The sequence below is a fragment of the Carassius auratus genome, unplaced genomic scaffold, assembly GCF_003368295.1.
Source record: "Carassius auratus strain Wakin unplaced genomic scaffold, ASM336829v1 scaf_tig00038657, whole genome shotgun sequence".
In the NCBI taxonomy this organism is placed as follows: Eukaryota; Metazoa; Chordata; class Actinopteri; order Cypriniformes; family Cyprinidae; genus Carassius; species Carassius auratus.
Window position 1 is genome coordinate 170,930 of NW_020526456.1, and position 13,692 is coordinate 184,621.

At 35.6% G+C, this 13,692-nt stretch overlaps 1 protein-coding gene across 2 annotated transcripts in view; it reads right to left on the minus strand.

Annotated features, from left to right (window-relative positions):
• Positions 1-13,421, minus strand: part of LOC113083532 (dedicator of cytokinesis protein 1) — a 179,413-nt gene extending 165,992 nt beyond the window's left edge. For both annotated transcript variants that reach the window (XM_026254573.1, XM_026254572.1), the window contains exon 1: positions 13,215-13,421. In XM_026254573.1, coding sequence (XP_026110358.1) covers positions 13,215-13,257 — 43 coding nt within the window. In that variant the 5' untranslated portion in view covers positions 13,258-13,421. The remainder of the gene's footprint in view (positions 1-13,214) is intronic.
• Between the last annotated feature and the right edge of the window lie 271 nt (positions 13,422-13,692).

Consider the following 13,692-nt stretch of genomic DNA (forward strand, 5'->3'; position numbering starts at 1 on the left):
TTTGTCTGAAAGAAGAAAGTCATATACACATAGGATGGCTTGAGGGGGAGTAAATAACAGGGTAATTTTCATTTTTGGATAAACTAACCCTTTAAGACTTGTATGGCTTAATATAATGCAATGTAGTGCACAATATTACTGCAATTTGTTATTCACTGTAAAAAAAAATAAAAAGAAATTTTTTTGACTCAAACTATGACATGACAGAAGACTTCAGATAACTTTTTTTGGCAGCTTTAAATAGTAATTTTGTAATGCGTTTATTTTTGAAATTTTAAGGGAAGGATGAAAAGTTACTACTAGTTTCGAAATAATAATGAAAAAAACTTCCTAAGATTTATTGAATTTAATTAAATTGATAAAATATTATAAATAAACCTTTTATAACTTAATAAATACATTAAGCAATATGAGTGACTAATTAAAAATATATTCATAAAAATAAAATAAACACTGCATAAACAAGTTTAAAAAACTAATATAAAATTTTTAAAAAAAGTTCAGAAAAATTAAGATTTCTTTAAGACTAATGAAAATTAAACTTTATAAGACACCATGAAATAGATTACCGAAAATGTAATTACATTTAATTGAATATTGATTAAAAATAAAGTAGCTATTAAAATATAATTTAAAATGTATATTATATAAATAAATATTTATATAATGACTAATATTTGTAAATATTTAGTAAACAAAGAAAGAAAGAAAATGCACTGTGTGTACAATAATTAAGCAAACAATTCATATAAAGTTTAATACATTACAAAATAATATCTACACAAATTAGTAAATACATGATACATTAAATACATTTTCTCAAGAAAAGACCTCCTTAATTAAAGCTGCCGCTGGTGAGACAGCTAATCAGAATGAGGTGTAGAAGGAACAATTGCTCTGTTGGGCAGCTAAAAGAGTTGCACACAGGTCTGCTGCATCTACACACACAACAGACCAATGAAACACCACGAGTCTTAAATCAACCACACATTCGCTCAGCACACCTCTCTAAAACAGCACTATTAGAGCTCATCCCTGTTTGCTGGGTCTCTCACAGGTCCAGTGGAGCTGTAAGCAGAGGACGGGACGAGTCATTAATCTCTGTCCCTCGTGAAGACGCGACTGGACACACGCACACTGGATTCTTAAAGCCATGTCATCTCTGACATTTACTAGCGTGTCGCTCTCTGACGAGCCCAAAGCTGGAGTTTGTTTGATAGAGGACGCTATCAGGGGTCTCACCGGGCCTCACTCTGAAACATTAGTTCAAAATAACAAAAGCACAGAGATTATTAGATTTTCAAAATGACTGATCAAGTCCTGCGTCCAAAAAATAAAAATGGCATTTGTTCATCCTTGTGTCATTCCAAACCCACTTGACTTATATTCTTCACAAAAGGAGATGTTAAGTAAAATGCTCATGCTGCTCTTTTCCCATACAATGAAACCAAAGAGGGCGCTGTTGAGCACCAAAACTTACAAAAAAAAGCACATCATAAAGGCCCCGAAATACTTTAAATGAAATCGAAGGACAAACTGATATGACATCATTTTGAACTAAATAAGGCCGTAAAAACTCACCAAAGCGAACTTTCTGGGGGAGTACGTTTTGGCTCATAAACATCTTTGAGCTTCTACTGGACTTCCCTTACAAGTCTTCTGGCACAATCGTGGCCTAATGCATAGTGTCGGACTCGACCGAAGGTCACAGGTTTGAGTCTCAGGTCCGACAGGCATTTCTTTGCACTCCATTGTTTAGCAAGAATGCATTAAATTGCTCAAAAGTGACAATTTTCTATTTCAAAAAAAATTTGTTCTTTTGTACTTTCTATTCATCAAAGTATCATGAAAACATAAATGTATCATTATTTCTACAAAAATATCAAACAGCACAACTGTTTTTACACATTACAATTTCTTTATAAAAGCTATAATTGACAGCATACACAAACAAAAATCTATACTTTCTTTAAATGCAAAAAAAAGAAAAAAAAAAGAAAAGCTGCATCTGAAGTGGAAACGGATGTATTCACACAGACTTTTGGATGAAGCTATAAATGCATTTACACTACAAAATTTTAAATACAAATAATTTGTACATATCTTTTAAAAAATACAAATAAAAAGTGTTGGGAAAAATGCAATGATAGTTTTCAATATGAAACCAAATTATTCGGTGGCAGCAAATGGCCGTTGATCGGTGCATCTCTATCAGAAATGGGTTTTTTTAAGCAGCAAATCATCATATTAGAATGATTTCTGAATACAATACAGTTGTGCATCACAGAAATAGATGACATTTTATTATATATTCAAATAGAAAACAGTTATTAAAAAAAAAAAAAAAAATTAGCAATACTGTTTTTATAGTATTTTTGATCAAATTAATGCAGTCTTGAGGAGCGTAAAAACAAGCATTCAGACTCTCTGTAAGTGAGACTCATGAAATATTAAGCACAACTGGCTATTCAGAGCAGTAGAAACAAAGTTCATTTTCTCCAAAAACACAATGTTCATTTCAGCTGTAAAAAACAAATGTGTTTGACCTAAAGGCATCTTTCCTGACTGCTAATGTGCCGATTTATGGATTCAGAGGTTGTTTCACATAAAAAAAAAAAATAATAATCTAATTCAGAGTCACTGCTGAAAGCCTCCAAGACATTTGCACTTTTACGCTTGACCTAATGGTCAGACGAGGTTTTCTCTTTAATTCTGCACTGGATCCAAACAAAGACCACAGACTTGTTTCAGTCTCAAATATGCCAGAGAGATGATGTTCATATCTGCCCATCTGTCACAATGGTTGGGCTGGAGTAAGACCGGCCAGTCTGTGTGTGTGTGTGTGTGTGTGTGTGTGTCCTGTAGGGTAATGGCCCTTTATTTCACAGTCAATAGCACATCATCCATCTGTCCAAAGGAGAGATTTAGATCAGACGACATCAGGACAACGGAGGTATAATCAATACACACACACACACACACACACACACACACACACACACAACTTCTGCTGAATCTGATGAACAGATCAACATTAAAACTCTGTCAATGCCACAAGTCAATGGGTGCTTTCCCACCAAAAGTGTATTTATGAAATGACAAGTGTTACACAAAAGCGGTTTACCTGATATAAAATAAAAAAAAATATATATATAAAAGTGTTATTTCAGCTAGTTTAAGACAACATTTCATTTAATTAATCTTGATGTTCTTGAAATAAAAACTAAAACTGAAATAAAAATGAATAAAAACTAGCCCATACAGAAATTTAAAAACCAACAGAAAGTAATAAAAAAATGACAAAAACGCAAAGTTATTAAAACTTCTGAACTCTGAAAATATAAAACGTAATTTAAAATATGAATTCAATGCTAAAATAACACTTGTGTAAACTACAGCAATTATTGCAAATTGTTTTCAATAATTATTGCTAATATGTCATTTGTTGTAATGTGTATTCTGTAAAGAAAACCCAAAGAACCACTAAATTAATGTTTGCTGACAAAACAATATATAGCTGGCAGAAAGTAAATATATTACTTTCTGACTTATACACATCTTAATTAAAAAGTATCATTTTGATAAACTTTACAACACGGTTTCATTTGTTAACACCAGTTAACATTATTTTATAAACTAGCAATAAACAAACCAATTTAAAAATGATGAGAGCAGCAATAACTCAATTTTAATTATGTTTGTTCATTTTGTTCTTGTGCCACCCAAACCGCTGTCATTTCCCCCGTGTGACTGAGAAGAACCACACAAAAAAAGACATGCATTACGCATTTTATTGGATCACCACACATGTATTCAAAAGAGTTTTAATGGGAAGGATTTTATATTAGAGCAACATCCCTGCACCCTAAACCCAGAGCGTTTCCCCTCCGAGAAATCCAGTTATCGCATCTTCTCAGACCAAAGCTCATAATATCACATAACTCGACTCCATAATCCCCAGACTACTCAAAATTCATGTAGAAAATCTATTAAGAATTCCTCAGACGTCTCTAAGGGAGACTAATCTACAGGCCGGCATCACACACGGCCTTACTTCAGACTGAGAAATACACCACTGAAGAGACATTACACCACAAACAGCATTCAGAAAGGCATGCTTGTATATGATAACACTCATCATCATATCATATCATATCCCAGAGACCTGGATTTAGGACACTCACACTGGTTTAGGTTGAAATCTGTCAGCAGCTGGCAGGTATGCTTGGTGACTTCAGACTATTTCTAATAAAAATATACAAGATACTGAAGAAGAGAGAGGGAGGAAAAGACACGCTCTAAAAGGAGTACCACTGATAGAACAGACGTCAGTGTTTAATATTGTACTTATAAACACAAAAATCATGATCAAGTTATTAAAGCACACATTTTTCAATGGCAAAGCACTTTTAGAATTAGACCTATTTTTGGCATCAAGAGCCACTGATATGCACTTGAATTAAGTCAAATTAAAGTTGTTGTTTTTTTTCGTTGTTTATGCAACTTGGCATACTGTTGGACATTTATTCACATTACATGCTTTAGATTATATACATTATGCAAAGGTTATGGTGAATCTGTTTTTTGAACCAAATGCTCGAAAAGATCCAGTTTGTGGAAAAGAATCAGATTTCTCAGGTTTGCCAGAGGCTCTGGATTCCAGGTAATAATAATAATAATGTTGTAAATAATATTCAGTTTCTTAAAGAGAGCGATTGTTTCACTTCATAAGACCTCAATATATCATCAGGCACCACCGGGATCTATTTTGTGTTCCTTGATTTGCGTTTTCTGACTCTCAAAGTGCCAGTAGACAATGATTTGAATTTCATGAAACGATAGCTGCTTTACTTTTAATACTGAAGAAAAAAAAAAAAGTCACCTACACCTGGGATGGCCAGGCATTAGCACCAAATTTTCAGTTTTGGGTGAATCATTCTGCACCGCTTATAAAAATAGAGCATGCAATGCATATGAGGTGTTCATCTACGTATGAGTGGGTATGATTGTGGAAATTTCCTTCAAGGACGTGTGACACCACAGGATATTTCCTGCCGAACACAATGCTAACCATCAGTGCTGTGGAAGAAGATAAACTACAGTTAAACAAGTCACTAACAAATGCTGCTTTCAACACTGAAGTTATTAAAGGAGGAAGCATCTTTTTAAAGAATTGCCAATCGACACAAACATATTCTATGAATAATTGGCTAAAACAGGAAGATTGGTAATCTCCTATTTCAAAGGTGTTCAGTGGGCTTTCCTCTGGAAGGAGTCCTGAGAGCGGCTCACTATCAGTCCTGCTCGGAGACGTTTATTAGCTAATGTCCTCTGCTCAAAAAAAGACAATGTGATGCTGAATTAATCAGGCTGTAAGGAGAGAGAGACTCCAAGATTCATAAGAGCAACACATTCAACAGGAAATGAGCTTTAAACAAAGACACATCTTTGATTAGCATTTGGATGCCTGGAGTTCAGAAATGGGCTGGCATTCGAGAACTAGTTAATTAAGGCAATTCAAAAGAAGAACAAGGGTAAAAAAATAAATACAATTATTTGTTTCTCAAATTGCACACAAAAGGCAACAAACCAAGTATTAAAAATCTCATTTGCAATAGAAAATAATAAAATTAAAATATATTAAACTAGGTTAAAAACCTATTTACTTTAAGCATAGTCTGATTTAAAGTATAATTACAAAATGAAATGTTATAAATGTAAAATTTGATATGAAAACAGTTAACTATTCAATACACTAAATTTTTTTTTTTTTTTTACTTTTTGACAAAGTTTGTGTTGCTTTATGCTAATGGTCTTCACAACAATGCTCACCAACATTCAATACTCAATAGGTTTCAATCAAAATTTTATTCAATAATTCATGTTGATTTATAGATAAATGAAATGACAAAATGACACATTTCAGTGTTAAAAACTTAATTATTCAATTCAAAATGTAAAGGAACAATATCACACTGACGTGATGATATAAAACATAAAAAAATAAAATAATAATAATATTATATATATATATATAAAAATGTTTGTTTTTTAGTAACTTTCTGCAATTTTTTTCCCCTGGATTAAACAAAGTTTGTGTTGCGGTTAGCTAACAGACTGTACACCAAAATATGATATTTTATACTCACAGAGTTGCGATCAAAATTAAATTCTAATCATTCTACGATTAATCGATGAATTACTAAATGAAATGTTACATTGAGTATCAATTACAGTGCTGAAAATGACACTGCATCCAATCTGGCTGGCACGTCTTGTAAACTCTGATTGGTGTGAAATGTTTTAAAGTTAAAAAAGCAGTCAAGTCACGAAACTGTGCTGTCATGATTGATCATCGCCGTCTCTGTATTTGAGCACCCGCACTCATCTCTCGCCCCGTCGTTCTGCCACTTCTCATCCGACAGGGTCCAAACACAGACCAGACTGTGGCTGAGGTTAATCAGGAGCACACTGCAGATAATGAGAGATTATACGCTTGTGTGAGAGAGTACAAACAGAACTGTTGTCTTCAGTCAAGCTGCACTTCTCACTGAAGCCAAAGGAAGTGGCATTTCCTTATATGAGGAGCCAAAGTGTTGGGTAGAGCGATCCTGTCCACCGCTGCAGAAACAACACTGTCTACAGTCACAGAGAGAAAGAGTGATGACAACACCCAGATAAGAGCCAGGTTGTAAGGATTCACAATGCTCATGCTCTTCTCAGTACAGTTTCAGTGGAGTTTGCAAAGACATCCAGGTTATTCTGACAGACATCCAAGTGTAATGGATTTATTCAAGAAGAAGAAATGTGAGCCTGCAGTGGGCGGAGTTTAAGCAGAGCAACTGATCATCACTGGAGACATCGATGAGACCATCATCACCGTAAACATAAAAAAAGAAAACACGATAAGATCAAAAGCCTTCACTTAAAAAAAAAAGAAACAAATAGAATGCCCTTAAAATTCATGCCAACTTTGGATCGACATTTAAATTAAGAAATTAAAATATCAGTATTGTAATTTTACAGTTATCATCATCATCATCAATGACTAAATAATACTCACTACATTTTGGCAAAATTATAAAATAATAATAATCAGAAGAAAATACCCTAGCATATCAGTTTAGTAAAGCAAAACCACAAAAACATGAATGAAATCACTAAAAATACATCAGTGGCTGCACAGCAATGTTCCAGAAACCACCAAGCAACAACTGTATTAACACACTTTAAATCACTAGACATGGCTTTGTGAAGCATAGCATCAAAGCTAGGGCTGGGACAACGCGTCGAGGTCATCGATGACGTCGACGCAAAAAATAAAAAACGTCGACGCAAAATATGCGCATCGATTCGTCGTCCTGTTTTTATTTCTCTAAAAAACGTTTGCAAAACATTTACCTTATGTGCATATTAATCAAAATCATTAAACACGATAGAAAAAGGGCGAAACACCAAAGTTTCACGCGCGCTCAAAAGTCTTCAAACTACACGAGCGATGTCTTGCTCTCTCTCGCTCTCTCTCTTTCTCTCTCCCTCGTGCATATTAACCAAAATCATTAGACACGATAGAAAAAGGGCGGAACTCCACAGTTTCACGTGGAGAATTCGGATATTTTTTTTTTCTCCATGACAGGCTGCTGGCTCCCACTGTTAATTTATTTATTTTTTATTTTTTTGGAAAAGCACTCTCTGTATTAGCTTAAAGCCCTCAAGTTTACATTGGTTACTGTATTCTTTCTATTTCTTGCTAGACATCAAGTTGTTGTTATTTTCACCTGAAAGAAGAACTTTTTTCAGTAAGCTGGGCCCTGTGTGTTCAGTGAGCTTGTTTCAGTAAGCTATGTGTTTTCAAGGTATTATTGAATGCTATCTCTATACAAGTGCAAAGTAATGCATTCTTAGTCAGTCTTTTATTTTGTAATTTTAAGAGCAATAAACACATGCATCGAAAAAATAATGGCTAGATTAATCGTTTAAAAAAAAAATAGTAGTTTATCCCAGCCCTAATCAAAGCCCTAGAAACTACTACACAGGTCAGTGCCTTAACAACCCACCACAACACCCTAGCAACCACAAAAACAGTGACTGTATAGCAAGCAAAGCACAGGCTACAGCTGTTCAGAAAATCTACTTCTTGGACTAATCTCTTGTTTCTCTGAGCTGGATTGATTTAGGCTTGTCAATATGAAAAAGCACATGCCGGCTCTACAGTGGCACACTGAAATAAATCATTCATACAGCAAGAAAAATCTTTCAGCTGTTATTTAGCTAAAGTCTCGACGAGGAACGAGAGAAGAGAAGTCTTTCATCCTCCTTTCCAAACTCAAGGAATCGCTCTCATCCATGTGTTATGGCATATTAATGCTTCAGCTTTAATCAGAAGGGATTCGAGTGATGGTAACGTGACAGAAATGAAGGACAGGAGAACAACGATGGTGTCTCCCTGCAGCTCGGCACGTTTCACATGCACACAATGAGCAGTGTCAAACTCCAAACACCCGTTTGATCGCGACTGCAAATATGGGGAAACTGATATGACATTTGCATGCTTCTGTCTTCAACATTGTTATGAGAAGACAAGCAGCATGAAGAATAAATCTACAAATCTGAGAATGTCACCAGTCAGACAATGTGTTATTATGCTGGGTGACAGATCTATAGTGATTATAGAAAGAATGAAAGAGAAAGAACAAAACAACGAACAAAAAGAATAGCTGGGTAAAAATTAGTCAATTTTTAAATGTTGGAAAAGACTGTGCTTGTTACAATGCAGAGCTTTTAAATGCTAAAGTTCGCCCCAAAATTTACATTTGCTCAAAATGTATTTACCATCAGGCAATAAATTCATCACTTGCTCACCAATGGATTATCTGCAGTGAATGGGTGCCGTCAGAACGAGAGTCCAAACAGCTGATAAAAACATCACAATAATCCACAAATAATGTGGATGTAGATGTAACTACTGAAGAGTCAAGTTTTAAATAGGAAAAATATAGAAACTCTTTGGCCATTTTTGAGCGAGATGCTAACGGTCTAATCAGAGTCAATGATCTAAGCTAAGCTAAGCTAAGATAAAAGTGCTACCGCCAGACCCGGAGATCGGTTGAATGGTTTAGAAAACGGTAAAAGTGATCCTCTCACATCAAAATCCACCCTCATATTTGTTCATACCTATTTTGGCTTGTAAACGCTGCTTGATCTGTGCAGATTTCTATCCTGATTCAGACAAGACAGCTTTTTCACTGGCAAAAGCACTATTATGGATAGATGACTTGTATTTTAGGACTGGTTTGAAGTTGATAAATGTCTTAATGATGGATTTATTTGTAATAAACACAGCTTTTTGCTTTATAAGACGATACTTGTGGATTACAGTTTTTATCAGATGTTTGGACTCTCATGCTTGCGGCACCCATTCACTACAGAGCACCCATTGGTGAGCAAGTGAAAACAACATTTCTCCAAATCTGATGAGGAAACAAACTCCTTGGATGTCTTGTATGACCTATAATGATCAACTAATTTTCATTATGGTAAACTATCTATCGTTTAACTATTGCTAAAGAAAGGACACCATCCCATTACGTGCCCGTCACTGTTTATATGGCCTCTGGGTGACTGAGGCAGCTCATTTTTTGGTGCGCCATGCAAATATTCCAAGCATGTCTGTGAAATGCCAGAATATTTACAGGATGCAGGAAGTTCAGCTGAGCCTCTCGCCTGATGGAAACCAGCTCCAGATCAGAGACAACTCACAAACACAAAAACACTGAAAAACTGAATTTCAGCATGTGCCAGACTTCTTATGGAAGTGCAGAGCTTGCACCTTTAATAAGAGGAACTGGATGCAAAACCAAATGGCTGGTTCTCGTTAAATCTCTCAACAAATATGTACTTCCACGCCTTTAATCAGAAAGGTAAGTGATCATCCAAATTAACACAAGCATTAATTCCTTAGCAAGCACATCATAAAATGATGCTTCAGTTATGCAAAAAGATGCCAGGTATAACATAAACCTGAGGAAACAAGTTACTGCTTAACTGGTTTTAAATTACCATCATATGGTAAAAAAAAAAAAAAAAAAAAAAGTTTTTTGTCTGAAATTATGGTTCCTCTAATAAAAAAAGACATTGCTATAAATGACTTGACAGATTGCAGATCATAAATAAGCGGATTATGAACATGAGTGAATATTTAAGTATGAATGCATGCACATCTAAGAAGTTTTATGTGGTAAATAGTCATTTTATTGTTCACGCATCACCACAATGCCTCTCAGCCAGCCTTTGCAGAGCTCTCAATGCAAACTTCACTGCATTTCTGCTCCAGGCCTGAATGAATGGAACACACTACACACACAAAGCCTAATAAAGCTACTTTGAAAACTCTTATGGGACGGCAGCACATAAGCAGCGCACCTCTTTCAGAGAACACTTCCTCAAATACCACTAGACTTACTCATGCAGAGAGACAGAGGTGTGCGGAGGATCCAAAAAAAAGAGGATGTGAAAATTAACCCATTACTGACGAAAACATAAACTGACAGATCCAACTCTAAACTTTCACAAGGTTTGTGTTTGAGCATGATGAATGCAGAACTAAGAACATATGAACAATTAACATTAACTGCAGCTAGTTTGATTTGAACTATAAACCCAACACTAGGTTTAATCAACTCAGAGTCACCGTCTCCATTCCAGTTCAAGTTATTTGATTCAGCATCAATGAAATGTCTTTGAGTGAGAGTTAGGACTGATATTAGGGGTCTTGCTGAAGACATTGCTAGACATTCACGTCAGACCAAAGTCCCCTCATCACATGCCTCTTAGGACCCGTTTTAACATGCATGAATTTCAGGTGACCTGCTCAGAAGATGCAGGTGGAAATGATTCAGTGTTCACACAGTATTAACATGCATCTTAAATGGGTCACCTCGGAGCACTTGAGCTCAGATACATGCATCACTCACCAAAAATTAGAGTAGAAACTATTTTCACTCAAGAAATTGCTAGTAAATTTCACAATTAATTACAAAGACATTGCATGAAAAACATCAAATTAAACATTTTCTTATAAAACGTATTACAACAACCTTTTATTAACAATTTTAAACGAAAATACAGTACATTTGATCACTGTATAATCAATTTACATATAAACAGCAAAAAAAGTGTAAAAATCTTTCACCTGAATTTAGGTTGTTTATGGCATATTTAATCTGGAAACAGTCAAAAAATAATTCCACTTTCAACAGCTAGACTATCAAGGAAGCAGCACACAAAAATGTGCTTCAACATGTTCCTCTTTTACCTGCCATAGTCAGAAAAGGCTTCACCTCAGTCTAGTGCACTTGAGAATTTAGATTACACCAACACTCAGGCAAAACTAGTTCAATATTACAGAGAAAAATTCAACCGCCCTCTAGGTAAAAATACACACACACACACACACACACACACACACACGCACACATCAAAGACTAGACATTTTGACTAGCTTTGAGCTCAGAGTGGAAGTACTGAGCAACACAAACAGATAGACAGCATTCAGAGAGCAACCTTTCACTCACAAACACAATGTGTTAACCACAATATTTCAAAGAGCTTCTCTCCTCCTGCAAGCACAACACGTTATCCAACATGAATGCTGGAGATATTTTGAGTTCATCAAGGAGAGCAGATAAAACCAGAATTATGTGACAGAGAAAGAGTTTGCTGCCAATAAAAGGTCCTACTGATCCTCTATTTAATCCAACCCATAAAGTTCTTCTCCAGTTGAGGTGGAACTAAGATTCTTTTATATCCTTAAATCATCCATAAACCTTAAAAAAGACAAACCTTCCCAAAGACTTTCCAAGTTAACTTTAGATATATACATATCTACATAAACATACTACAATAGTTGTTCAAGGAAACATTAAAAAAAATGCATCAGCCTGTGAAAGCCCATTTCTGGCAGGAAATTAATTTTAAAGAAAATTCTTGCATTTTGCAGAATCTTGCAAATTCTGAGTTGATTCAGAATTGTGAGATAAAAATTTGTAATTACCTTTTTTAGTTTTTTTTTTTTTTTTTTTTTATCCCATGGAAAACAAGGACAAGCCTCCACCCCATCCAGCACAATATTTCATGCCTAATCATGCCATGTCAACTCGGAGATGTCAATCACAGCCTGAGGAATGAGGCAGCACACAATGAATAGCATGAAAACATTCCAGTCTATCATTACATACGAGGAGGAGGAAATGCCTGGAAAATACTGTCCAACTTTCCTTTACAGCTGATGTCTCTGAGTAACATCTAGTTCTATACCTACTTGGCCACATTGTATAAGAACACGGTAGTTTTGCTACTTTCTGATTTTTACAGTAAGTCATAAGGAACATGAGAAAAAAAATGTAAGACATGACTGAAATAATGCCGACCAATGATGCCAACCAATCAGAATTAAGTATTTCAGAGAGTTGGATGTGAAATACAAATTATTTTACACATACAATTGTGACAAATTTGCGCAAAAAATAAAAACCTCTCTAAACCTCCCCAGATAGGAATAGATAGTATATAGTAGCCCAATAAAACGAGTTTGTTTACCCCAGGCTTCCGACGCCTTTTGACCAATAACTTTGCATGAGTTTTCCAGTCATTCGGGTGAAATACGGATTTTTTAAAGCACTTCAGTTCACTATGTATCCTATTTAAGGCCATGTATATTCACTACAGAAATCGTGTGAATGAAAGTCGGTGTTTAAATATCCTAACATCATGTTATCCGTGACAGTGGGAACGCTGTGATATAAACTAAACAATCTGGCGACTGAAAGCAGCAGCGGAGACTGTTAGAATGAAGCGCGTTCACAATATTCCGCGCCAAACACAACAAAAGCGAAACTTTAGAACGTATCAGCGTGAAAAGTTGTTACAAAGTATCAGCGCGCGATTAACAATGAGCAACAATGTATCCATGAGCTTCATTCAGGCCGCCGGGCAGGAAACACTGGAGCTAGGCGCGTCTGTGACAATCTCCACCAAAAAATAAATAAATAAAAAAAACTCAGAAGATTACACTGACACGCAATCATAAAAAAACACTTCAGCACAGTCCTCCTTCAATAACCCAAACCAGCCGGGAACACAGAGAAACTCCAATCCCAATTTCTCCCAAAACTTTTGTAATGGGACATGAAGAAGTTTGGTTGTTCTGTACTCACCGACTCCATACTTCTCCTTCTTCGTGGGCACCCAGCGTGACATCCTCACTGATGAAGGTGATGCGAGACGCCCGGGAGTGTTGCTGTCGATATTCCAAAGATATATCCAGAGTTTTCTCAAACACTTTTTCTTCTCTCTGTAGGAGTGGAGAGACTCATCTAGCCGCCATTTTTTTCACCACCATCACTGAACTCATGAACCGCGAGGGGGAGATATATGAGAAACTTTTTTCATGTGGGACACCAGCGTCACCGGACGACCAGTCAGTCCCTCACAAATATACCACGGTAACTGCAATTTCAGCCAAAATACCAGTGGAAAGTAAAAGCACTACAAGTGGGGTGACTTGGTATAATTTTCTTCAAAACCAGACTCCTCTTTGTTCCAGGAGTAGATTTTTATTTTATTTTATTTTTTAAAACGTATTATTATTTATTCTAGCCTATTAGTTATATGAATGTCACATTAAAAATGTCT